Source organism: Mauremys mutica, chromosome 4, assembly GCF_020497125.1.
Source record: "Mauremys mutica isolate MM-2020 ecotype Southern chromosome 4, ASM2049712v1, whole genome shotgun sequence".
Taxonomy (NCBI): domain Eukaryota; kingdom Metazoa; phylum Chordata; order Testudines; family Geoemydidae; genus Mauremys; species Mauremys mutica.
In genome coordinates this window covers 7,377,868-7,405,145 of record NC_059075.1, presented here as the reverse complement: position 1 = coordinate 7,405,145, position 27,278 = coordinate 7,377,868, and the positions used below count along the sequence as shown (strand labels likewise).

The window sequence follows — 27,278 nt, the reverse complement described above, 5'->3', positions numbered from 1 at the left end:
GGTTCTCCTTGTTTTAACAACAAAGGTAGGACCTTGGTATGTCTGGCTAATGGCTGAACTGAGTCCGTTCATTACCAAACAGTTACATTTCTGATTATTCCACTCTGTGGTCAAGCGTCCCTATAAATACACTATTAGGTTTCAATTCTTTTTATTTACTGCCTCTTTCAGCACCGGTGTATTTCATTAACTTGACAGCATAAGCATGCTTGATTGCAAACATTAGCCTTCCTTCCTTCTTCACTTTATGACTTAAACTAAAAGAAATCAATATGAATGCAACCTCTTTCTTTCCTAATGAGATTCTCATAATGTAATTCCTATGTGTGTTGGGCTAAGTTTCCAAATAACTCTCAGCTTGGCCCCTGATTAAACCTCTGGTCTATAGGCACAAATCTCATGTGTGCATTCGGACCATCAGTTAAACATCTAGCCACTCAACAAGTCAATATAAATGCCATCCCCTCTGAGATTTAGATACCTAAAGTGGGGGTCTGTCTAAGGGTGGGCTCTCCCTTACCAGCTGTGAGAAAGCTCTGCAAATAAAACAAGGTTTGCCTACCATTTCCAAACTTTAGCAGAGTCCCAAATAAAAATCCTCCCTTTCCCGGTTATGACACACTCCCCCCTTTTCTTTCCTGCCTATTATTTTACTGTAGTGTAATAAGCCCAGCTGTAGCTATTCCACAGTCACTTAATTTGTCCTGGTCAGATTCTGGCCTATCCAGCATGGAAAGCAGGGGTGCGGATTCTCGTTGTACCAGGGTGGCACTTCCTAGAACCCAGACTGGTAACATGTAATACCCCATCACAGAGCCCAAAAATGTAGATACCCCAAATCAGAGGCTAATATTTGAAAAAATTAGCCTGTTAATTAGTCTCTAAGGTGCCACAAGTACTCCTGTTCTTCTTCTTGCTAAATGTGTGTATGTCAGGGGGACGACGACCATGACACTTCTTAATGATGGACACCATGGACACAGTTATTTTTCCAGTCATCTTACCAGGTGGGTGCATTACATTCTGATGAATATGGAGGAACTCTCGCTGGGCCAAAGAGTTTAGTGGCAGTTAGCACATGTGACTGCAGTTAGCAGTTGACCATTAACACAGGCTTAGTTTTACTAGTGATCTTCACATCTCTGACTTGTGTAGCCACTATGTTTTCATTCACATTTTCTACATACCATTTTTGTAGCTGCTCTTAAAGCATTTATTTCATGGAGGATATAAAATCTGTGTTCTTGGTATGGCACTTGAAACTGATAACTTACTCCACACTCTGCCATAGTTTTGACTGGCCAGGGGGGGCAGAACACAGTCTACTTTTCTCAGTCCTGTTTCTTTGGTTTGATTGGCTTTACCAAGCTGGGCTATGATAGAGAGATAGGTCAGTGGTTTGAGCATTGGCCTACTAACCCCAGGGGGCTGAGAGTTCAATCCTTGAGGGGGCTATTTAGGGATCTAGGGGGAAAAAATTGCCAGGGATAGTACTTGGTCCTGCTAATGAAGGCAGGGGACTAGACTCAATGACCTTTCAAGGTCCCTTCCAGTTCTGTAAGATAGGTGTATCTCCATATATTAATACACCGAATTGGAGAGTCAGTACAAACATAGCTGTTGGTTAACAGAAAAGTAGAAGTAGTATTTCATTCTTTATCAAGAAACTCTCCCGCAAGTGAAGATGGAGGTAGACAACAACTATTTGGAAGCAAGATAAGATCTAATTTCCAGGGTGTGGTAAACCAACAAGAACCAGGCCTTGTAGCGTTTTCACTTGACTTCAATGGGAGTCAAACACGCAGACCAGTTATGGGAAAAGCAGGCTAGCCAGAACAAGGGGAGGGTGTGGACGAAATACTCCGAAGAAGGAGGGTTGATGTTTCTTTCCTTAAATTGTAGCTCTGGGCGAGGATTTGATTTTTAACATTTCAGTACATGGAGATAAATTCCTTCTAAGGCTGAGAGAGAGAGCCGGGGGGGGTGAGGGAATATCTTTTATAGGCGCAGCCCTCCTGTTGGTGACAGAGAGAAGCTTTCCAACTACTCGGAGCTCTTCTCCAGACCAGAGCTAGTCTCCCCTGTGGTTCCCTCCTCTCCTGCTTGGCTGCGCTGGGAGGGAGGCCAGGGCAGCACTAACCCAGCCTCCAGTGCTTGTTTCTGAGACGCGCTCGGCTCCAGGGAGGCGGTGCACGGAGCTGTTTGCGAAGAGCTCCTTGGGGGGGAGGGGGGCGGCCTCACCAAGCTGCCAGTTTGTTACTGTGCCAGGGAGCAAAAGTCCGCAGCCGAGGCTGCTGCCGCGGAGTTTGTTACAACCCCGATTCTGCCTTTCTCCTCAAACCCGCCGCACCCAAGCAGCCGCAGCCCAGGCTCAAAGGTGGGGGAAGGGGGGGGGGGGTAAGTCCCTGCAAACAGGCCACCGCAGCCCGCCCCGCTTTGCAGCCCCGGGGGCCTTCAGCAGACAAACACCGGAGCCCGGCGGGGGTCCGCGCAGGCGGCAGGCTGGGGCGGGTGTCTCGGCGGTCGCGCCCCGCCCCGCCGGCCACTGGCCGCGCCCAGGGGCTGCAGCCGGGGGGAGGCTGTTTGCACAGCGCGGTGCCAGCCGCCCGGGAGGAACCCGCCCGCCCCGGCCGCGAGTGGCTGCTGCCCACGCCGCTCCCAGCGCGGCAGCCAACCGCGGGCTATAAATACCGGCGGGCGGGGCGCCGCCGCTCCCCGAGCCCCGGCAGACGCGCCCGCAGCCGCCCCGAGACCGGGTGAGTGGCCGCCCGCCCCTCGCTGAGCGTCCCCCCGGGGGGCGCCCTGTGCTGCGGGGGACCCGTGGGGGGAAGGGGGCCCCTCCCTGTGCCCAAGCGCGCCCCAGAGCCCCCACCCCATTCCTGGAGGGGGCCAACCACCCTGCGTGCCCCCCTGGAGGGGCCTGGGGGTCCCTACACACCAGCCCTGTGCGTGTGTGTGACCCTTTTCTATCCCCGGTGCTTCCCCCCATTTGTGGGGGGGGGTGTCCCCTCCCCGGATCACCCAGCCCTTCCCCTGCGGGCTGGCGAGGGGTAGCCAGCCCCCGTGGGGTGGGCGAGAGGCGGCCTGGGCCCCCTTCCCTGCCGGCTGAGTGTACCCCAGGGGGGAGGGGAGCCGCCGGGGCTGAGCGTGTGTCTGGCCCCCCGCAGCCCCGGGCCCGCAGAGATGTCGCGCCCACTGACCGACCAGGAGAAGAGGAAGCAGATCAGCATCCGCGGCATCGTGGGGGTGGAGAACGTGGCCGAGCTGAAGAAGGGCTTCAACCGGCACCTGCACTTCACCTTGGTCAAGGATCGCAATGTGGCCACCCCCCGCGACTACTACTTCGCCCTGGCGCACACCGTGCGCGACCACCTGGTGGGCAGGTGGATCCGCACCCAGCAGTACTACTACGAGAAGGACCCCAAGGTGAGCCGGGGTGGGGGGCGTGCACTGGGTCTGCGGCGAGTAGGTCCTCAAGGTTCAGGGAACCCAGTCCAGGATTGCCAGGGGTACACAAGCCCCAGATGGGCACCAGGGAGGGCCCCTCAGGAGGTGGGTAGCTAAGGGTCTGGGGGAGCATACTGGTGTGCAAGGTACCCAGGGCACAGTGTGGGGGGAGGGGGGAGGGGGAAGGCACTGTGAGTTGGGGACCTGCCCAGGGAAGTGGTCCCAACGCCGGGACACAGTCATATAAATCCCTCAAGTTATGGGAAGGCTGGGGAGCTTCTGACTCAAGACCAGGAGTCCTGGAACAGCTTGTCTAGTGAGGGTGCTGAGAGCCATCGAATGAAACTGCAAAACCTGTATCTGATGGAAACCACTTCGAGCCAGGGGTGCCTGTGTTTATGCTCAAGACCTTCCAAGGTTCAGGAGTGGGGAGGCTACTTCATGTTTGGCACAGGGGCCGCCCTGACTAGATGCTGGAGGTGGGGAGGAGACATTACTGCCCTATCTTAAACCCCTTGTGAGCAAACCTTGCTAAATCTCTCCTTGCTCTTGCTTTGGATTCAGCTGGAACCAGAGGTTTTTAGGGAGAGAGGTGGATCTGCTTCCTCATTTGTCCCTGGTTCCAGGAGCTGGATTTAGACAAACTAGGTCACTTTAACTTGTTTTGCTAGTTGAACAAAACTTGGCTGCAAACACCAATATCCAACGCTTGGAAAGAAAGTGTTTGCTGTGTTGCACCGCAGCGCTTCCTCCTGTGTGTTCCCACCCCCTTTTGTATTGTCCAATGAGTCTGGTCTACCAACAAATATCTCAAAACCCTTTTAGGGTAAATTAGTTTAAGGGATGAAAAAGGCCAGCGTCAGCCTCTAGCTGACAATTTTGCTCAAAATAAAAGCAAAAGTAATTGGTAGTGACAGAACTTCAAAGCTGTACGTGCTTTAGAACTAGCGTTTAAAACTAGCGTTTAAAACTTTCTTTGAGCATTTTAGGAATACTTTACATGAGCCACCGCAAAAGTGTAAGGAGCCTCTTTTTATGATTATGTTGTGAATGTGCCGTGTTAGCCGTGGTTCACAATTGTTTATATATAAACTCACTTTCTTATATTGCTCTGAACTTCAACTGAAGAAGACTGTCAAGCCAAAGTACATCTTTCTTACCCCCTTGCTAGATTTCTTAACTCTGATCCTTATAATGTGGCAATAAGAAACCAAAAAGTGCAGAACTGTCATATCTCAAGAGACTTGTGTAGTGCTTCCTGTGGTCTGCAGCATTGCACATACAGGTGGCATTTTTTTTCCTAGGAAAACCCAGGCCCTGTAATTCAAAATTTTTTAGAGTAGATGAGGCTTTTAGCAGCATACATGTACTTCATGGAGACCCAGGGACTTCAGGTACTTGTGGGAACTAGGAACATTGTTGGATCAAATGTAGCGGAGGAGGATGAGAACTTGTGTATCACATGACCAAGTGAGACATGTCCATCCTCTGAGCCCTCGGGCTCCTCTGAGAAGGAAGGGACTGAAGTAAAAAGATCAAACAGTCTCAGGTGAATTGGCTTAACATTCTTCTAGGGTCATTGCTTGTCCACTTTGGTTTATACTGAACACAGAACTGTGCTTGCTAGTGGATTAAACAGTAATCCAGTTTGTGACATGATTTGAAAGTCCCTCTGTCTATCCAGTCTAATTACGTATCACAAGGCTGACCCCTCCTTTGCTCAGCCAATGATGATTTCTCATATGTCTGCTTTTGCGAAACGCACCTTTGCGCTCTTTCTCACACCCTGGCTTACATGTGGAAGGAACCCCCTGCCAACATTCACAAAGCTGCCACCTTCTCTTCTAAATCCCTGCTTACACCCAACCTCTGCTGTGATGCGCACAGATCACTAGCAGGCATTGGCTCGAGTGGCATGTAGCTGTGACTACGGTGACCATTTATGCAAATATACTTGTCTTTACTGTTACCTTGCCTCCCACCCGTTGCATATTGTTACAGTCCTAGATTGTGAGCTCTCTGGGGCAGGGGGACAAATCTTTTTGTTTGTCATTTGTGCAGCACCTAGCACCGTAGAGCCATGATCCCGGACTAGAGTCTCTGAGCACTACTGCAATAAAAATAACAAGCCTTGGAGGAAATTACATTTCAGGGAACAAAGGCTTGTATTATTTAGAATATTTGCATCAAGGGAGATTATATCTAGATGGTTTTGTTCAGGAAACAGGAGTCGCTCTTAAAAGCACTCTGTGCGTTGGAGTCTGGTCACTTGTTTGGTGTTTTTAAAGCCTGGTTTAATTTGAAAGGGCTGCTTCATTTACATTTTAACTCGGTTTCATAGACATAGGGCCACATGCTGCCTTTGACCTGAACATGCACACCTCCCATTGATACAGTGAAACTGTCGGTCGCAGGTTAAGGCTCTTGAAGGAGTTCTGATACCTTTGTTCAAACAAAACTCAACCTCGTCCACCTTGGACCTACCAGGCCCTTCTCCTCTCCCTGTGTGAGCATCAATTGTTTAAAAATAGCAGTGAGGCTGTAGAACACAGGGTTGGAAGTCGTTAGGCCTTTTCCCCCATGTTGTTGCATGGCATGCTTTATCATTTTTTTTTTCCAGTATCCACCCTAGTTCCAGCCTTTCCTTTGGTTACATGTACAGCATATTAGCAAAAGGCCTGAAGCAGTCCGTCTGCAGACTCAGGAAGAGAGAGCTGCATGGGGTTATCTCTACAATCCTAAAGGCTGAAAATGCCTTTTTTTTTAAGTGAAATCTGTGGGTTAGGATCCCTCACTCCCTGCCCAAAGTGGCTTATGAATTTTTAAAGCCATGCTTATTTTAAATCAAGGCATCAGCCAATAATCAGGATTTTCTATTCAAGGTGTAACCTTAACAAAGACTTAAGAGTCCTCCTGATAATATAAGCTGGTTTTATTACTCTTAGATTTACAAGATGCCAAAATAATGTTTCCAGATCTTGAACATTTTTGGGGAGACTGTTTCTACATGTTTCAGTAAGATTTGCTTTCATTTTTCTTTGTTTCAGAGAGTTTACTATCTCTCTCTAGAATTTTATATGGGCCGTACCTTACAGAACACCATGATAAACCTTGGATTGCAGAATGCTTGTGATGAGGCAATTTATCAGGTAAGTGTGTTTATAGTGTGGTTTAGCTGACTAATATTTAGTCACTAGGGTTTGTTTGCAGGGGATGGAGAATATTGTAGACCAAGAATTCAATTGATAGACACAGTTTTAAATGGCCAAAGTAAAGGTCTTGGAAGAATGTTAACTGACTGAGTGTTCAGTGGGTTGGCTACATAAGGAAATGTCTTTGCTTTTGGCACCACTGGTTGACAGGATGTTACTGCATTTACAAAATTTCAGCATCAGAATAAACCTCGGGGTAAAATTCAACTTCCCCTTTTAACAGGAACAGAAATGTTACTTGTCACTGCTGTCTGAGACTTGCGGGCTGGTCGCAGAGTAGGTGGTGTATAATAGTTACTTCTTGGCTAACAAGAGTATGTATATAAACTATTAAGTGTTCTCTAAATCCAGAGTGACTCATGATTTTTTAGTAAAACGGAGACATGCTGTACATTGATTTATTACTACCAGAGCGTCAAACCTTAACATTAAATTAGTCTGTGTTTTTGAGCATAATAGCCCAAGACTTTGGGGCAAGTTCCTCCCTGGCTTAAGGAGGCATAACTCCATCAGCTCCAGTGGAGCAAGGTTATCTTTGGTCTGCAGTTAGCAGTGTTACTCCTACTTGTGGTGGTGATCCCAGGTGATACAGAAAGTGATCTTAAAATCAGCCAATAAACCATCAGCCTGTATTCTACCAGAAAACGTAGTACCCAGGTACAGCAGTGTATGTAAAACATATGCTCTGATACCATGGACATGTAAATCCTAATACTAAAGAGACAGCAAATTGAAATCCACTTAATGTCACAACTTGCTGGAGTCTCAAAATTCTGTGGTCCTGATTCTCAGAGGTGCAGAGTTCTCTCAGTTCCAACTGAGGTCAGTGGAAGCCTTGGGTTCTCAGCGTATCTGAAAATCCAGGCCCTAAATCAGGTTATTAAACTTTGGGAAAACAGAAACTTGTCCATTAGATGGTTCTCTCTAGAATCAATAGTGAAGAGTGGAATAAAACTAAAACATTTAGGATGGGCTTGAGATGACTAATGCAAATCCATTCGTGGCTTGGCTTTGTTCCACCATTCATCATTGTCCGACCGCTACTGTCCTTCCAAAGCTTTGAAAGTGGCTTTATTCCATTCTGCCCTTCACTGTCCTTGTACTCTTGTTAACAGTATGCTCTCTAGAGTGCGGGGCGTTTTTAAGCAGTTACACAGCAGGAGGGATATTCTTTGAACAACTGGCTCTCCTTTTGAAACATGTTTATTTCTGAATTTTTCACTTATATTTCACTTTCATAATACAAAGAGAATAGCAGTAAGGTGAGGGACTTGTTTTCACAGAGGAATGTGTTAAAATGTATTTGAACAAAGAATCTAATGTTAATGTACCTCTGGAGTTACTGGAATGTACTGTTCTGGTTGATTGGAGAAGATATTGTTTAAATGTGTTTTTGTTACATGGATGGTTCTATTCTGAGAAATTTTCAGCCTTGGTACTTGGTTATTGGTATGAACTGAGTAATAATTTTATAAAATATTCTTTAGGTCTTTTCAATAACTAAAAATTAATAATTTAACTAGCAGTAGGTGCTAGCTTAAATGGATTTTTCTAGAGTATCTAAAGAAGTCTGTTTGTAAAATATAATGTTGAAATATAACTCTAATCTAGTGCAAATGCAAGGTCCCTGCCCCATATATTGCTAGGCCTAGTTTCATGTGGCATAAACTCAGAGTTTTCATACAGAGTACAGCATTTTCAAAAATGTTCTATACGAAGGCACAGCAACTTACCTACCGAAAAAATGCCTAGCAAACTTCTGTGTTAGAATCCAGTTCCAGTCTCCCAAAACTTCTTCATAGTATGCACCATGAGTTGAGAGGTTACCTTGTTAGATATAAGCAATACAGGATCAGAGTTGGTCTGTATTTGGATGGGAAACCTTTGCAAAAATTGTAAAGTAGTATAGTATATGTGACACCTACTGCCAGAAATAAAGCAATGCCACAGCCAGGTGTGAGGGGGCACTGTGCTTCTGGAGGCACTGTCTTTTGAATGAGATCTAAGGCCAATGTCCTGACAGCTGAAGATCATAAAAATTCTCTGGCACTCTTTGGAAGAATAAGTGTGTTAACCCTGGTGCCCTGGCTAACAACCAATGAAGTATTGATGCTTTTCATGCTTAGTTACCCTAGTAGTTTCAGGTGGATAAGCTATTCATTTAACGTCCTGAACTCTTGCGTAGTGTTCTTGTTATAGGTGGTTACCATCCTCCAAAAGGAGCTGTGTTTCACTGGTGGAGGGCGAAATGTTTCTCTTCTATGTTGTGAAGTTTTGATGAGCACGTTGGCACCTTCAGATGAAAGGTGCTATATAAATCGGTGCAAGTGGGCTGGGGTTGAGGGGCTTACGTGGCTATTGTCCACAGCGCCTGGGACGGGTAGGGCAGCAAAGGTGCTTTGGGGGAAATTCACTGTTGCAGCTGCAGAGATGAGTCTGGTTAAGCTTGGAATCCAATAAAGAAGTTCCTTCTTGAGCACCTGCCTGCCAGGATAGTAACAAGGGATGATGTTGCAGTGCTGAATTAATTGTGTTCAGAGCAACTGGTAAACGGGGTTCTTTGCAGTAGCTCTGTTTGCATCTTCGCTCCTGTATTTCTCCTGCTCCCTCGTGGCAGAGTGGATGTTGTAAATGTTCATTCTGTCACTGAGTTCAAGAGCACCAGAGCTCATCTCTCTTCTGTATCTATTTAGCTAGGGCTGGATATAGAAGAGCTGGAGGACATTGAAGAGGATGCTGGCCTTGGCAACGGAGGTCTTGGAAGACTGGCTGGTAAGGGAGCTTCCGGGAGGTTATGATTTGAGAACTTACCAAGCAGTCCAGTGCATATTGGGCTTTCTTCCCATGAACGCGAGGAGCACTTGTCTTCCTGCATTGTGGTAGAACTTAGGGGCTCCAACCAGGGCCCCGGTGTGACAGGTGCTGGCGCACACATAGTACAAGGACGGTCATTGCCTCAAAGTGCTTGCAATTAGCAGTTGACGAGACACCACAAGCAGACACAACCAAGGGGAGACAAGGTAACAACATAGTCATCCCAAGTAGCATAATAAGGAGCAGTCCTAGCACATAACTGCCTAATCATAAGTGTAAATTAAATGCTCATGCCACCTTGTAGCATGAACATTGTGGACAATGCTGGTGGTAGGGAAATGAGGTGAATATGCAGGGCACTAATTTGTCCCATCTAGGTGATCTCCCTGCCTTTCCCTCACACCCCTCCCCTAATAAAAATAATTCCCTTTCATTCACTAAGCTGTCAGCCAAATAGTTTAGATATGGACTGTTTCACTCTTGGACTCCACCTGGCACCTTCAGTCTGGCCTCTTTTCACAGAAGCTCACTATCTCCCCTCCTCAGCCGGGCGCTAATTGTAACTTGCAAAATGTTGACTCCAGAAAGTAGAGACACTGGCTGAATAATAGGATAACAGACATGCAGATATGACTTTGAACCAGTGGCCCTGCAAATGCTGTCTGTAGCACAGGACTGTTTTGGAGGAAGGTGCGTGTTGGGGGAGGGAGGGACGGTCTATGATACTCTTGGTTCGTATTGGTGTAGTGCTGCATGTGGGTCTGATGGAAAAGGAAGTGGGACTGGACTTCCAAACCCCGGTGGTGATCTCCAGTTGCTTGAGTATCAGACCACCCTTGGGCTTCATTGTCTACTCGGAACACTCTCCAAGACTAGCTGTATCTTGACTCCCATCCACATCTGCTTTCCATTGGTGTTTCTTTAGTCCTCCAACTACTTGTTTCCGTAGCATGGAAGTTGATACGTGTGGTGCGGCAGGCATGGAGTTGGAGCCATATGCACAACTGGGGAGGCGGTATGTGGTGGAGCATGGTAGGCAGACAAGGAATTAAAGCAATGGGAAGATGTGGATTGGAACAGAGATTGACTGTGTAAATGCACCATTCAACTTAGCGCACAGTAGGGAGCCCTGTGGTTTTTATATTTGTGATGTTTTGTAAGCTTGTTGCTTTTGGGGGCTGATGAAACCATAATGGGAAACGTCGCTAAATATGTCCCTAAATTGTCTGTCCTTAACAGCTTGCTTCCTTGACTCAATGGCAACACTTGGGCTTGCTGCATATGGGTATGGCATCAGATACGAATATGGAATCTTCAACCAGAAGATCCGAGATGGATGGCAGGTACACATAAGCAGAACCCTGCTGTTTCCCTCCCCTCCTTCTAGAAGAAAAGAATGCGTCCTTTAAACACCGACACTGAGGGCATGGGTCACTTGAGATGTTTTGTCCAGTTTATCACGTGTTGTCCAAGTCTTAGTACTTTAGATCTCTTGGGTTAGATTAATTTAGGCAGTGAAGCTGCATTTTGGGGAGCCAGTACAAGATGCAGCATTCTGTTAACTGTAGAAACATGCCCTGAAAGTCTGAAATGTGAATTATTTGGGCGGGGGGACACGGTGGGGAAGGTGGTGTTCCCCGTCCCCCAGGGAAAATATAAACGCTCTTCTAAATCCCGCCCCCTGCAATTGGCTTTTTGATAAGTATGCCTCAAATCCTAAAACATGAGTTACTCTTGCTTGTAACGTGGGGAAAGACAGGGTCATTCCTCCAGCAAAATACACCCCCCCACTCAAAAAAAAAAAAAAAAAAAAAAAAAAAAAAAAAAAAGACAGAGAATCCTTTCTGCCCACCCCTCTGCAGCCACCACATAATGCCTCAGTGGACCAAAACCAATGTGTGCCTGCCCTTGTGTCTGTAGCTATTTAACCTGATGCATTGTCAGGCCACACTCCATGCTGTTACATTAGATGGCTAGTGTATAGGATCTTAAGCCTTTTAGAAAAAAATGCTAAATTTGACATTTCTACTGTTGCAAAAACATGTGCTTAATCTAGAATTGTTAAAAATTCAGCTGCTTAAGGTGGTTTGTTTGCAGGATCTATTTAATGGTAGCCAGGGGACAGGCTGGGATGCTTGGAATTTCAGCATATCAACATCAAATACACAACACACACACACTTTTTCAGAATCATCTAACCAAATTTCCTCCCCAGTGAGTTCAAAGTGCCTCCCCTTGCTTCTCCCGACAGTAGTACAAAGCCATGGTGTGTCAATACAAATATCAGCTGCTCACTGACTACTGAGGTGAACATAAAATTTAATATCAAAATAAACACCACCCGGGCTTCTGACTTTTTTTTTTTTTTTTAATACCGGAGTCATTCAGTCACTATTTACAACCTAAATGAAGCTACCTTAGGTTCCAGCCTGTCCCACCAAACTGTGATGGAATTCAGAGAGCTTATGCCAGCTTTTAAATCTAGCTTGCTGGGGAGCATGGGGTTGGTATTACAGTCGTTTGTAGGGGCCCTGACTGAAATCAGGGCCTGTTGCATTGATTTAGATGGAATATTTGGGCCAGGGTCAAAGGTATTAACATAACTCAGTCATTATCCATCATTAACCAGCCTGAAACTAGGTTCAGAGTTTGGTATACAGGGACTTCAGCCCGCTTAGTACCGCGGCAAACATGCCATTAAAAATCCTTAACCTTTTACTAAAGGTAAATCACTTGAAATGTCAAGTATTAAATAAGGCTTTCATTTTAACAACATCCCGTGTTTCCTTTAGCTAGAGAGGGTGTTTTAAAAGAAATAAACCCTTCCCACTTTTGTTTGACAATGTCTTAGATAGTAATAACTGTCCTTTTTGGTGAAGAAACAAAAGTTTGTTGAGATGGGCTGGAGCTGTCCTTGCTGTTTAAAGCCCAATCCGGTCTCCTGGATGATGAGACAAAACAAACACAAAAAGGGAAAGAAAAGAACAGCCAAGATAGAAAATGCAGCTTCTGTCTGACGTTGACTTTCGCTTGCAATCTCCCTGCTGGAAAAACGTAGGCCCAGAAGACTTATCAGCCCCTCCAAGAATGGGCAAACATGATTATGGCATTGCTTTTAGTTGCCGCTCTGGTCACATGCTTACAGCTATGTTGTAAAATACTCGGTCTTGGCTGGCTAAGCTAGACTCTTATTAAACAGAAGGCAAAAGGAGAGAGAGAGGGGAAATAAGGTGGAGAAGGAAAAGGACACACTGAAGGGAAAAGGGGACAAAGTCTCACATCCCAGGTGGTGGTTGGAATTTAGCCAGCGACAATGTCATCTGGGGCCTTCTCTGTGGCCTGGTCTGATCAGGACATCTCTCCGAATTAGGACAAAGAAGGTCCAAGGTCCCAGGGCATGGTGTGGGTGTCAGCCATGATAAGGCTCGCTGCTGTGTTTGTTGGCAGACAGCTGCTGCTTTTACTAATTTTTCCCAATAATCTTCTCTTTGTGAGAACCCCGAAACGGAGTGGTGGTTGGAATACTCCATCCTCTCTTTACTTTGTTCACCAATAGGCCTAATTTTGAACACACACCTAGTTTGGGGATTTTTTTTAACCTTACCAGTTATAATTTTAACATAGTCCTTGAGTGTCATTAGTAAAAACCTTTCTAAATTACATCTGTTTTTTGTCTCCTTTTTGCATCCTCCTTTTAAACAATTTTATATCAGAGATCACTGTGACAATTTATGAACGTTCACTCGCTCTTAGCAGTTGAGCTTACAGTCAGGGTAAATTTGTAGGCCCCGTTATAACAACAGGCCTCATTGTACTAGGCACTGTATGGAGATGCACCCAGGAAGAGACAGGCCCTGCCCTGAAGAGTGTGTCTGCCTTGTATATCTAAAGCTGTAAAGGGTGGCAGAAAGGAAGCACCATCCCTGTTTTACAGATGGGGAGCTGGAGCACAGAGCAATTAAATGACTTGCCCAAGCTCACAAGGAGTCCGTGGCAGAGCCAGGACATGAAGCCAGGTCTCCTGAGTCCTATCCAGGACCTTAACCACATAACCCGCCTTCTCTCTGTTACGCAGGGTTGGCCCAAAAAGCATGAAACGCCTTAGCAAATGACAAATGCAAATTTTACTTGAACACCAGTATTGTAGGTTGGTAACGTTGACTTGTTGGTGCTTGCAGAACACTAAGCTGTTTACAGCATATCTTGGCATAGCTGCGTTGCATGGAGAAACAATGGGCCCTTTGAGTTCACCCAAACGAATCGTCTGTTCAGCAGCGACTGGCCAGGCTGAGGTGTTCCTGCCTCGCTGCTCTGAAATGAACTCCAGGCTGACAAGACGCTTCCTTGTTGAACTTTGCAGCATTTGAATGATAAACGGCTCATTTATTTTGCCCATATTTGAAACCTGTGCGCAAACCGCAGTTAAAGTGCAGTTAGATGCCAATGTGTAGCTGGAAGCTGTGGGGTTTGGTTAGTAGCATGCGGTGGAGGAACGACACCAAGGGAAGATGCCTAGTTGGGGCACTGCACTGCGGGAGAAGCTATTTATAGTTCTGGGGCCAAATTGAGCCATAATATAAAAAGGCATAAATCTCACTGACCTCACTGGAAGCTGCACCCACCCATGCTGGGATTGAATTTGGTGTCTCGTGCTCACTGGGCAGTAGAATTGGAAGAGTGATAAAGGCAGTGCCCCTCTTCCTGGGGCAGGGAAGGGTTACTTTTACATGGCCGAGGAGCAGCATTGGCCAACCCCCAACAGAAGGCTTGTGACGACCCAGGGCCACAAAGGAGGGGAAGGAGAAGATCCTTGGGGCTCTGTCAGACAGAGAAGCCCCCCTAAAGGAGAACGCTGAGGTGAGGAGAAAGGAAGATGCACTTGCAGGGACAGAATATCAGTGAGCACTGGCCTGCGTGGAAATGAGGTCATGGAGGTTAGAGATGGAAAGAGCTAGGCCAATCCTGCCCCTCCCCCAAAAAAGGAGGTTCCTTCCTGGTTCCTGAGCTCAAAAGTGCCCATTCTTAGCAGGGGACAGCTTCAGTCCTTTGGGTTATGGGCCCAGGCTTCTGGCTCTTTGCAAACTGGGAAAGTCCTTTATTTGTGACAGGCCTAGCTGTCCTCTGCCAGCTGCAGTGCTCCAGTCTTCCTGTTTCTTGTGTGTTAAGAAGCTTTCACCTGGAGCTGTAATCTGAAACTCTCCTTTTATTAGCATAAATCTGTGGTATCCAGCTCTTCTAATGGCCCTGGAAAGTGTGTGTGTAAATATATATTTATTTTAAAGTCTAGTTAACATTTCATGTTTGGCATGGGCTCTTATCCGCCCTGCAGTTGATTATACAGAATTCCATCTGACTCACGGAAAGGGAGCAGTGACTAATCGTATGAAAAGCCAGCCTTCCTCAGCGTGCAGTTTATAACGTCTCTCCCATTAAAGAGCTGCTAGTTAAACAGCAGGGCAATGACTTTTCTTCCTCGCCCTTCGGTTGCTTTGTCTTAACGTGGCCCTGTCCTCTACTCCTATGACCTGTACATAATTGCTGTCTCCTGTACAGCTCTAATTCAGCAGCATTAAGGTGGTGTCTAATCTATATTCTTCCATTTAGCAGTACTTCTTCATTGAGGTGCCAACCTGCTTCATAAGCAGGTCTCCAGGATGAGGTTTAAATTCTGATTAAATCTATTCCTGTCTCATCACACTCACAAGATCCAGTTGAGTTAGTGAGCGAACAGGGAACCAATTACCTTGTAAACAGATCTGGTCTTAGACTATTATAATCTTTGTCTAGAAGAAAGCATATTAGAAGGAATGCTTCTCTGTCAATGGTCATCTGCCTCTCATGGAGCTCCGGTTCTCTTATAGCTCTCAAAATACTCTGATATATTTGGAGCTGTAAGGTCTTGCAGTGTGGTGGAAGACCTGGCTTTCAACATCTTTTTTTTTTTAAGCAAGTGAGTTGTTGAAATTGGGGAAATAATTAACTGAAGATCTTGCAAACCGATAACCAGGGTTCAATGTAGAGATTACAAAACAGAGATGCCCAGGCTAACCCATGACTGTCAACATGAGCAGTTACTGGGATGTTATACTTGAAATAAAGCCTTTTACTGGTTGATGTTGCATGAAATTAAAAATGTAACCATGTAAAGATACCCTAAATGTTTCTTATAGTCTGTTAGTTTTATTTAAAGTGAACAGGAAGGGTCAGATTAGAGATGCCTGGTGTGGGTATAAGTGTGTTTGAATTTTCATGTGCAGATACCACAGTTGAAAGGAGAGCCACAGCTATACAGAGAGCAGAGCAGTCTGAGCGCAGAACTTCTTAGAGCAACTGAAAATGAGCTTAGAAACTGTAAATGGACACTTCAGTGTTAAGTCATTATCATAAAACCCCTGAGGCCAGGGGAGAGAACTCCCAGGCTAAGAGGGACAAATTCTACAAGGCCTGGGAAAAATGTCCTATCCCAAGAGATGATGCTTGTCCAGCCAGAGGCACACCATGTAGTACATGCTAAATGTCCGTATTTCATGCAACTGTTTCGTGCACCAAAGCAATCGGGGAGTTGACTCTCATTACAGACAATCAAGAGCCATTGTTTCTGGGATCTATCAGCTTGTGCTGACACAGAGCCCGCCTGGAGAGTGAAACTGAATATTCATAGCAAGATTATTGACTTCAGAATTGACTCAGGAACTGACATCACAGTCATCTCAGAAGGGACTTGCAATCAACTTCAACCCCTCCTGGAGCTGAAGTCATCTGGCACTGCTCTGACTTGCCCTGGAGGGATCTGTACTGCATGGGCCAGTTCAACACTGAAAAACTTACCAAGACCAAAGCTTTGCATTCAGTGTGTGAGTGATCAAAGACAGCCAGGCAACCATGATGGGCCTAGTGAGAAAGATGGAAGAACTCAGTGGGGAGTTTGATATTGGACTCTTGAGAGGAGATCCACTACAAATCAAGTTGAGAGACAATGCTGAACCATACAGTGTACAAACACCCCTACTAGAGAGACCTTGGAAGAGACTAGCTGCAGATTTATGCAAATTGAGAAGACATTACCTGGTCATTGTGGAATATTCTTGAATGACATAACATGTTGCAGTGTCATTGAGAACCTGAAATGCAATTTTGCTCACTTCGGTATTCCAGAACAACTGTGATGGGACAGCAGACCACAATTTACTGCAGCAGAATGCAAGTCCTTCTGAACAAAATATGATTTTGATCATATTACTAGTAGCCTACATTAGGCACAAGTGAATGGAGAGGCTGAGAGAGCTGTACAGACAGCCAAGAAAATCCTACAGCAGGAAGATCCATTCCTTGCTCAACACCACCAGCAGCCACTGGATACAGTCCAGCACAACTCCAGAGGGGAAGGCAACTCGGATTGTTTTCCAAAGTTGGAACAGTAGTTCTGTCTCCAAAGTGGACAGATGTGAAGAGAGTAGTCAAGGTGAATAAAAAGGTTAAAGGAGTTTATGAACACTTCTACAACAGACATCACTGCAAGAACTGCCAGGTCTAGAATCTGGTGATGGTGTTCATGTCAAATTGAATGGAGAAAATGGATGGACAGCTCCAGCTGTTGTAAAGGAAAAGAATTTTGTACGTAGATCATGCGATTGAGAACAACAATGAAGAGTTCAACAGAAACTGTCAACTTCTTCTGTGGAAGCAGCAAAGAATCCTGTGGCACCTTATAGACTAACAGACGTTTTGCAGCATGAGCTTTCGTGGGTGAATACCCACTTCGTGGGTGAATACCCACTTCTTCTTTGCATCCGAAGAAGTGGGTATTCACCCACGAAAGCTCATGCTGCAAAACGTCTGTTAGTCTATAAGGTGCCACAGGATTCTTTGCTGCTTCTACAGAACCAGACTAACACGGCTACCCCTCTGATACTTAACTTCTTCTGTGGTTTGCTCTGTTGATTGTTGAGGAACAAACTCTACAGATGGCCGATGCAGAACAAAAAACAATACTCAAGGATTCCAAGTGAACCGCAGTCAGTCATTGCAACTAATGGACAGCCAGATGACCGTGTTTCACATTCAGGCCATGTGATTAGAAAACAGTACGATTTAGAGACCGTTAACTGACTGATACATTGAACAGACTATCTCGCTGTCTTTGAGGTTTAAAAGTGTAAACGGTAGGAACGTAGAACTTAGAGGAGAGGTAATGGAATGTTAAAGTATAAAACTGTTCAGCTAGTAGGAGGAACTGTGTGTGAAATACTGTATTTAAACAAACCTCAGCCATACCTGGCGGAGCATTGAAGGGTTTTATGATGATCCCATCTGGTGTGTATAAGCAACCTCTGTTGACCAGTCTATATCTGGTACTGGAACATGACATCAGTGGCACTAGTGTCCCTTACCATCCATGGCTGCAGAACCCCATTAGTTTAGGGCTTTCTAAGATGGGGGACCTCTTGGGAGGCTTCCTTTGAAGTGTGACCCATGGGAGGGCCAAGAGGCAGGGTGTGTGCTGAGGATCTGCTTAGTCATAACTTTTTAGGAGTTTATCAAAGGCATAAATGGGAGATGGAGGTCCTCTTTCCACTGGCTTTCAATGAAAGATGGGTGCCTAAGGTCTGCACCTAGGAAATTGGGTCGGTATAACTAGGTTGCTCGGGTGTGAAAAATGTTCACCCCTGAGTGACACAGTTAAACCAACCTAACCCCCAGTGTAGTTAACGCAAGGTCAACAGGAGAATTCTCCTGCCGACCTAGCTACTGCCTCTCAGGCCTGGTCTACACTAGCAGCGGGGTTCGAACTAAGATACGCAACTTCAGCTATGCTATTTGCGTAGCTGAAGGCAAAGTATCTTAGTTCGACTTACCTGGCTGTCCTCACGGCAGCGAGTCGACCACCACAGCTCCCCCGTCAACTCCGCTTACTCCTCCTGCTGAGGTGTACGGGCATCGATTCGGGGATAAATCGATCCCCGATCAAACACTACCCACTGATCCGGTAGGTGGCTTGCTCCCATTGGTGTAGGGAGCATCTTCGCTGCAGCGCTCCAGCTGGAGCATCTTGGGTGTAGACGAGCCCTAAGAGAACTCTCTGCCCCATGTGTTAAGTGCTCCCTCTTATGCGTTAAGGAATCGTGTACGGGGTGTGTGTCTTTGTTGAGCATTTAATCAGGCTATGTCTGCCCTACAGCCTATACCGAAAAAACTTACATCACTCGGGGTGTGACTATTCCACCCCACTGAGCAATATAAATTACACCAGCACATTGGCGAGAGAACCACTGGCAAAGAGCATCTTCACCACATGTGGCGCAGCTGTAACTATAGACATGGCCTTATAGAATGCTTGCCAAACCCTGTATTATCTAGAAAGTTCTGCAGAAGGGAGAAGTGGACTGGAAAATAAAAATGCAATAGTTGGGGAGGGGGGGAGAAGTGAAGCAAACCATCAGTGTTCACATAAGATGATAAATCCAGAGTCCCCTAGATGCCAGTCAGTGCATGGACAGAGCCTCCCTCAGATGTTTGTCTAAAGTTATCCCCCTTTTTGAAGATGAAGGGTAATAGGTCCCTGGGTATCTATTTGCTTCCTGCGTCCTGTGCCACTGAGTTCCTCTGACCTAGCACTGTCTGACCTTGTTACACGGCTAGAGATAAGGGTATGGAAGACGGGTAATAGCAAAAGCCACTGGTAATACAATTAGATTGTAGCTGTCATGTCTTACTGACCAAAACTGACACCTAATCAGGCTGAGGATCAGATTAAGGAGGAGACTTCCTCTCCCTTGTCTTCTGCATGGTGTGACAGAATGACCAGCCAGACCTTTTGCTCCAGCCATGGGGTGAGAGAGAACATTTGCCCTTCTGCAGCGCAGCAGGGAAGGTCTGATGACACTATTTGAAATGTGCAGTTGATATGACCACCATATACTGCAATCCCTTATTGGATTGTAGTGTTTAAGGTAGTTGCTTGCAGCCCAGAGTTTGCTTAAATTAAGAGACGTGGGGGTGGTAAAAGCCCTTCCCCCCCCAATATTAAAAAACATTTTTTACCAAAATAAAATGTAAAAATAGCTGCTGCTTCCCTTCCTCTTCTCTCATGTCCCAGGTTAGCAGAGGTACAAAGACACAGTGTAGGGACTAAACTAGCCTAGCCGTCTTTCAGTTCTTTGAGTCCCAACTGCTATGTCCCTTTCACAGTGGCAAATGGCCCATTTCTATAAAAGATGAGTGAGTTCCAATTGTCTGCATATATTGAGTCTACTTACCCTTGATATTACGTTTTCAGCAGTAGGCCAGTGATATGCGGAGTTGCCTACCAGTCTTAACACTGCGAAATAAACCACTTTTTTTTTTGTTCCATTCTGAAATTAATCAAAGGCTGAAACACACAACTCCAAGGAATAATCTGAAGCACGAATGTTTTTATAAATCTCCACCACCACCACCCCTCCCCAAATTTTCCTAGGACTGTGCTCAATATTGATAAAACCAAACCAAAAAGCAGCCCTATTCTTTCCAGGGTTCAGTAACTGCTTTGCAATTCTCTGTCCTCTTTAGGCCTCATCCCAGTATCTAAATCAGAAGCAAAAACTGAGGCATTTTTTCCTGGTTGTCTTTGACCCATTACTGCCCTGAGTCCACTTATTAGATTTCTCTAACTTATTCATGTGCTTCCCGTTCACTTTTACGTTAGTGGGCTGGCTTCCTCGAGTACATCTACACTGCAAAGAGAAACCTGTGGGACACAATCTGAGCCCAGGGCTCGTGTGACTCGGTCTGCGGAGCTAAAAACCGCAGTGGGTGCGGGGGCTCCAAGACTCCCCCACACACACTGGGTTTGCTTCCAGGCTCCAGCCTGAGCCCGAACATCTACGCTACTGTTTTTAGCCCCGCAGCCTGAGACCCGCGAGCCAGAGTCAGTTGACCCAGGCTCTGAGACTCTCCACCATGCGTTTCTCTTCGCAGCATAGACCTACCTAAAGGGCCCTCGAACTCCATCCAAACACTTGGATGTACTCTCTATTCTGTGTCTTAAAAATATCACCTCTTCGATCCCAAATGTTTCCTTGTTGCGTTAGTGCAAACGGTGGCATTTAGCTCGTTTGCTTCACCTTGCGCAAGGTGTGGGTAAAAAAGGTTCTGTTTAACTATCCCCCTTCTAGGTGGAAGAAGCCGACGACTGGCTTAGACACGGCAACCCCTGGGAGAAAGCCCGTCCCGAGTACATGCTGCCTGTCCACTTTTATGGAAGAGTGGAACACACCAAGGGTGGACTGAAGTGGGTCGATACGCAGGTACTGACGTGAGCTGGGTTGTGCATCTTTTCTTGGCCCTCCTTAACCTGGGATCCTCTTTTGAGTTAAATACAAAATCTGTGGAAACCGCCACAGAGCTTTGAACGTCCCACCTGCATTTAATGGCCAGTTTAAAGCGGGGCAGTCATCTGGTGGCAGGCTGCCACCAGATGAGGAAGCTGTAGACATTTGGGGGGAGGTGGAGATGGGGAAAGAGATTTCTTTAGAAACTGCTCTACGTGAAACTTTAAAAAACAAAAAAAAACCAACCTCTTATTACTTAATGTAATTAGTAGAAATGGAGGAAGTTCGTAAAATTCAGCGGGTTGTAAAGTAGCATTTTTATTACTTGTCTGAGTGTTATCATAGTGTCCTTCAGCTTATTGGTCTGGCTGTTTGTCCATGGAAATGAACTGATGCTCTGTACTGTGGTCAGAAAAGAAGTCTGCAAGATGCAGCACATTTGTGCTGCTGACAGGAAATGAGCCATAATCATCTAAGAGACCACAGCTGAGGGAAGGCTGGCCTTGCAAAGAAATTAACCAAACATTTAAAAGCGCCTCCTAGCCCTGGCCTTGCAGTCTGGGCTCTTACCAGTACTGGGAGTAGGAATGAAAACTTCACCTTCACCGCTGAGCACAAACAACCCTGGCAAAATATATAGTGAGCTAGTAATGGGCAAACCTCTGACCAGGCCTCCATGCTGGTAACTTGTGTAACTGCTCAGCCTGCAGATACCACATGGAGTGTCCTGTGCTGACAGTGCAATCTGTCCGTGTGGGGTTCCCCAGACACCCCATCTTCAGAGCGAAGTCAGAGCAACTTCTCTTTGCAGGCTGGAGGGGATGAGTGGAGATTAGCTTTTCCATAACACTAACACTCCTTCTTCCTCCCAACCCACCCCGTGTCCTGAATTCTAACACTTTCCAAAATATAGATGGCTGTAGTTGGAGACCTAATTGCAGATATAAGGAGCTGTCCATATTCAACCTGGTTAGCCATCACTTGCTTTTCTAACTCTATTTCTAACAGTTTTGTGCATTTCAAGCACGATATCTTTCTGGCAATCTTTTCAGGTTTTTTAAGTTAGCAAGAGAATCCCAACAATGTTCTGAGCAACAGATAATTTGTATAATCAGCGGTGCCAAACGGACTATTAAGGGCCCGATGCACAGCCCGTTGAAGTCAGTGGTGAGACACTGATGCCATTGGGCTTTGACTTCCATGTCGTTTCAACATACGCTTTCCGTGGGCCTGATCCATTGCTCTTTGAAGTCAATGGGAATCCTTTTATTGACGTCCGCTGGTTTTGGTCAGGCCCCATGTGTAGCCTTGACTGACGCATCGAAGGGTGTGCTGTGTTCCTGGGAACAGTAGGAATATCGCAGGCAGTCACGCTTTAATTCCAGCCTCTCGTCTATAAAAGACATCCGAACCTGGCTCACCACAGGTCATGCTGTAACCCCTGTGTAATAGGTGGTCCTTGCCTTGCCCTACGATACTCCTGTGCCTGGATACATGAATAACACCGTCAACACCATGCGGCTGTGGTCTGCCCGGGCTCCTAATGACTTCAACCTCCGAGACTGTGAGTAGCTCTTCTGTGAAGTACTCGCTTCTGTCCTTAATCTCCCCACCTCGGAGGCCGATGGCATGCTCTGGAGCGAGGGGGGAGGAGGAGGGGTGCTGCCAGGGAGAGCAGTGACGTGACCTGGATGATGGAATGCTGCTGGGACGAGGACTGGAACTTGCTATTTAACCATCTATAAATGGAAGTTACTGGGGGGAGGTAGTCAGAGGAAGGATCCAGTTTGAATAGCCCAGTAACTGGGCCTGCGCCTGATTCACCTGTTTTGACAGTCAAGCTTGTGTTGGTTTATTGTCCGATTTTCCCCTCTGACAGTTAACTGTCCTGTGTGCAACCCATCAAACCTCTTGTGCAACATGCGCTTGCACTGACTCAAGCCTTCCCTTGCAGTTAACGTTGGAGATTACATTCAAGCCGTCTTGGACAGGAATTTGGCTGAGAACATATCACGTGTCCTCTACCCGAACGATAACGTAAGTCATCCAAAAACTGCTAAAGGTTTCACTGCTAGAGGCTGTTGCTCGTTCCAGTTTGACTAATTAGCTGAAGCAAAACCTCCTCATACCCAGACAGGGCAACAGATTCCTCCTGCTCTCAGTGCCTGACTACTGGAGCAGTGGCCATATCAGAAACATACCAACAAAAGAACAGTGTGTGTGTAAACAGTGCCTCCGTGCACTGTGAGCAGTGAACATGGAGCAGTTTCAATCAGCATCACTTCATGGTTTTCCTATGTTAGCCTGATGTTGGGGTTCCAACATCAGGTTCCAACCCCATGTGATGTTGGGGTTCCAAACACTGCAGAGGAGTATTTTAAAATATTCATTGCAAAGGAGAGGCAGGGGGGTTAAAAGTATCTAAGAAATCTAGGAGCACAAGTTCTACTGAAAGCTGTGACTTGTACTCCTAAATCACGTGGGCAGTCGACAATACCACCCGAAATTTTAGAGAGAGAGAGAGAGAGAGAGAAAAATGAAGTTATGCATGTTGGAAAAGGCTGTCTTTCATAAACCCTGAATTTTGTGACTAATTTGATCTGACAAGGCCCTTTTAAAGAGAGAAATCAACAAATCTGGTTTAAGGAATACTTCTTAAATCCAAAAACAGTCAGGCTGATGCTCCAGCTAAACTCACGCAAGGCCAAAAAATGGCATGAGGATAAATTCATTGTTCCTTTACTAGTGGTGTGCATCGGGTCGCTTTTGTTTTGAAGCCTAATGTTAGGCACCTGATTTTGAAAATGTTGGCCTAAGATATGTTTGGCTTCCTATGTGTTTCGTTGCCAGAACTCCATTTCACTGCCTCAACAAAGCAGAGAACTGGCTCTAGTAGGGATGGGATTTGACATGTCGGCCAAGCAAGGCATGCTGGTGCCCTGCTCATGTACGCCTAGGAGTGTGAAGAGTTACTTCCCACTTCAGTTCAGCACAAGGAGTCAGTAGTTAAAGGTTAAAACCAATCACAGGGATTATAATACTGAAAAGAATCCCGTACAAATGAATTTTCTTCTCGTCCTTTTCTGCCTTTTCCCTTTGGCGATTTCACTCACTGAAGGCAGGCAAGGGAAAACAAACTGGACAGCTTCTTTCTTTCTGGTCAGGTTCAGTTTTTCATTCTCCTGCATTGGCACAATGCCGCAATGTTGAAGTGGCAAACGCTGCGGGGGAAATACCAAAACCAAAAAGTAATGTCATCTTAAAACCAACCCAAAACAAAACAAAAATTACATTTTTGAGCAAATTACCTAGGAAGAAGTCCATTTAAAACCAGTCAATTTGACTGGGTTGCATAGTACAAATGGTATTCAGCAAGACAGCACTGTGAGGTTAGAACAACCCAGATCAATTAAGCTCAACCAACTGAGAATTAAGCCCTGTTTGTATTGCATCTGTCCCTTACAGGTTCAGATTATGTACCACTCCCTGTCTGTTCTTGCTTGTAGTTTTTCGAAGGCAAAGAGTTGCGACTGAAACAGGAGTACTTTGTTGTGGCTGCCACTCTCCAGGATATCATCCGACGTTTCAAAGCATCCAAATTTGGAAGCACAGAAAGCGTTCGAACTATTTTTGATTCTTTTCCAGATCAGGTAAACGTCATGGGATAATGGCCGAGTGAGGTCTGTAATGATTGAGTTTCAAAGCATGCTTTCCACTTCCTCATAAATGTTTTGGTGGTGAGGACCAAATGGTCTCTCAGGATCTGATATGGTATTTCCTAGACTAAGAACTCGCTTTCAAACCACCCAGCGTCAATGGAGGGAACAAATTCGTGGAAAGGTAGCACATTTGACGTGTCTCCAAGCAGCTAGCTAAGGCCTGATCTACACTGGGGGGGGGGGGTTCGATCTAAGGTACGCAACTTCAGCTACGCAAATAGCGTAGCTGAAGTCGACGTACCTTAGTTGGAATTACTTACCCGTCCTCACGGCACGGGATCGACGTCCGCGGCTCCCCCGTCGACTCCGCCACCGCCATTCGCGGTGGTGGAGTTCCGGAGTCGACGGGAGCGCGTTCAGAGTTCGATATATCGCGTCTAGATGAATCATAGAATCATAGAATCTCAGGGTTGGAAGGGACCTCAGGAGGTCATCTAGTCCAACCCCCTGCTCAAAGCAGGACCAAACCCAACTAAATCATCCCAGCCAGGGCTTTGTCAAGCCTGACCTTAAAAACCTCTAAGGAAGGAGATTCCACTACCTCCCTAGGTAACCCATTCCAGTTCTTCACCACCCTACTAGTGAAAAAGTTTTTCCTAATATCCAGCCTAAACCTCCCCCTCTGCAACTTGAGACCATTACTCCTTGTTCTATCATCTTCTACCACTGAGAACAGTCTAGATCCATCCTCTTTGGAACCCCCTTTCAGATAGTTGAAAGCAGCTATCAAATCCCCCCTCATTCTTCTCTTCTGCAGGCTAAACAATCCCAGTTCCCTCAGCCTCTCCTCATAAGTCATGTGCTCCAGCCCCCTAATCATTTTTGTTGCCCTCCGCTGGACTCTCTCCAATTTATCCACATCCTTTTTGTAGTGTGGGGCCCAAAACTGGACACAGTACTCCAAATGAGGCCTCACCAGTGCTGAGTAGAGGGGAATGATCACATCCCTTGATCTGCTGGAAATGCCCCTACTTATACAACCCAAAATGCCATTAGCCTTCTTGGCAACAAGGGCACACTGTTGACTCATATTCAGCTTTTCGTCCACCGTAACCCCTAGGTCCTTTTCTGCAGAACTGCTGCCCAGCCATTCGGTCCCTAGTCTGTAGCAGTGCATGGGATTCTTCCATCCTAAGTGCAGGACTCTGCACTTGTCCTTGTTGAACCTCATCATATTTCTTTTGGCCCAATCCTCTAATGTGTCTAGGTCCCTCTGTATCCTATCCCTACCCTCCAGCGTATCAACCACTCCTCCCAGTTTAGTGTCATCTGCAAACTTGCTAAGGGTGCAGTCCACACCATCCTCCAGATCGTTAATGAAGATATTGAATAAAACCGGCCCCAGCACCAACCCTTGGGGCACTCCACTTGATACCGGCTGCCAACTAGACATGGAACCATTGATCACTACCCGTTGAGCCCGACCATCTAGCCAGTTTTCTATCTATCTATGAGACGCGATATATCGAACTCCGAGAAATTGATTGCTACCCGCCGATATGGCGGGTAGTGAAGACGTACCGTAAGAGGCAAAATGAAGGATTACACGTTTGGTTGCTTGAATTTTGTATTAATTTTTATAGGTAGCGATACAGCTGAATGACACTCATCCTGCACTGGCCATTCCCGAACTAATGAGAGTTTTTGTGGACATTGAAAAACTGCCATGGACTAAGGTTTGGAAAATCATCTCTGTGCTTTTTCTGTTTCCTGTGATAGAGAATACCAAACATTGCAAGCGTAGCCTTGCTAAAGAGCAACTCTCTAGATAATCCCTTAACTTTCTCATGGCATATGGTATGATATATTGACAAGCTTCTTGGGTTTACCCCTATAATCAGTAGCATAGCTGGGGGGGAGCAGAGCAGTGGCCGCTCTCCCACTGAGCACAAGTGGCGGCTTTTCAGTTTCTTGGCGCCTTTTTAATTTTTACTCACCCGGTGGCGCTCCGGGTCTTCGGCAGCGCTTCGGCGGGTCCTTCACTTGCTGTGTGTGTGTTCAGCGGCACTGAAGGACCCGCTGCCGAAGACCTGCGGAGCGAGTGAAGGACCCGCTGCCGAAGATCCGGAGCACTGCCCCGTCAGTAAAAGCGCTGCCAGGTGAGTAAAAGCGCTGCTTTTTTTGTGATTGCTCCCCTGTTTGTTCCACCTGGCTACACCACTGCCTATAATCTAGCTAATCTGTGATCAAGACCACAGAGTTGAAGAAAGTGATGGGTAGCAGGCCTTGTCAGTACAGCTTTAGGGACTTACGGAGGCCAATTTTGTAACTGCGTATGTCAAGTTTATCTTTAAGTTAAAACCTTTTGTAAGGTTTCTGCTATAAAAGAATGGATCTGTTCAGTAGTAATTTTTTAATTATTTCTGAAGAGGTAAATCTGCTCCATGTGGAGCCCTACATTTTCAAGAGTCTGCTAACACTTTTGCATGTGTCAACAGCAGATATATATATACCTTATTTTTTATAAAAAATATATCCACAAGTTGGGTTGCATACACACAAGTGCATTCACAAATCCTCACGCTGTGCTTGCTCCGTGGGTGTGGCACACATGCCAGTCAGATGTCCTCTGATATGTATGTATTCTTTATACATACTCTTCTGAATACTTCTCTTGTTACACTTGTAAGCTAACTGACTACCAGCCATTTGGAAACTGAATCCTTTCCTGTGCAGCACAAAGCCATCGATGCAAAGATGCTCATTCTACAATATGGTAACAGCTTGTTAAATAGAGACAGCTGATGACTATAGTACTGTACGCTTCTCTAAACAAA

The 27,278-nt window shown here is 46.1% G+C and overlaps 1 protein-coding gene across 1 annotated transcript in view; it reads left to right on the top strand.

Moving 5' to 3' along the window:
- Positions 1-2,606: 2,606 nt before the first annotated feature.
- The window catches only part of PYGL (glycogen phosphorylase L), a 36,749-nt gene continuing 12,077 nt past the window's right edge, over positions 2,607-27,278 (top strand). The window contains exons 1-10 of the mRNA XM_045014151.1: positions 2,607-2,756; positions 3,168-3,426; positions 6,495-6,596; positions 9,353-9,431; positions 10,713-10,816; positions 20,627-20,758; positions 22,235-22,346; positions 22,737-22,819; positions 24,289-24,432; positions 26,085-26,177. Coding sequence (XP_044870086.1) covers positions 3,184-3,426; positions 6,495-6,596; positions 9,353-9,431; positions 10,713-10,816; positions 20,627-20,758; positions 22,235-22,346; positions 22,737-22,819; positions 24,289-24,432; positions 26,085-26,177 — 1,092 coding nt within the window. The 5' untranslated portion in view covers positions 2,607-2,756; positions 3,168-3,183. The remainder of the gene's footprint in view (positions 2,757-3,167; positions 3,427-6,494; positions 6,597-9,352; positions 9,432-10,712; positions 10,817-20,626; positions 20,759-22,234; positions 22,347-22,736; positions 22,820-24,288; positions 24,433-26,084; positions 26,178-27,278) is intronic.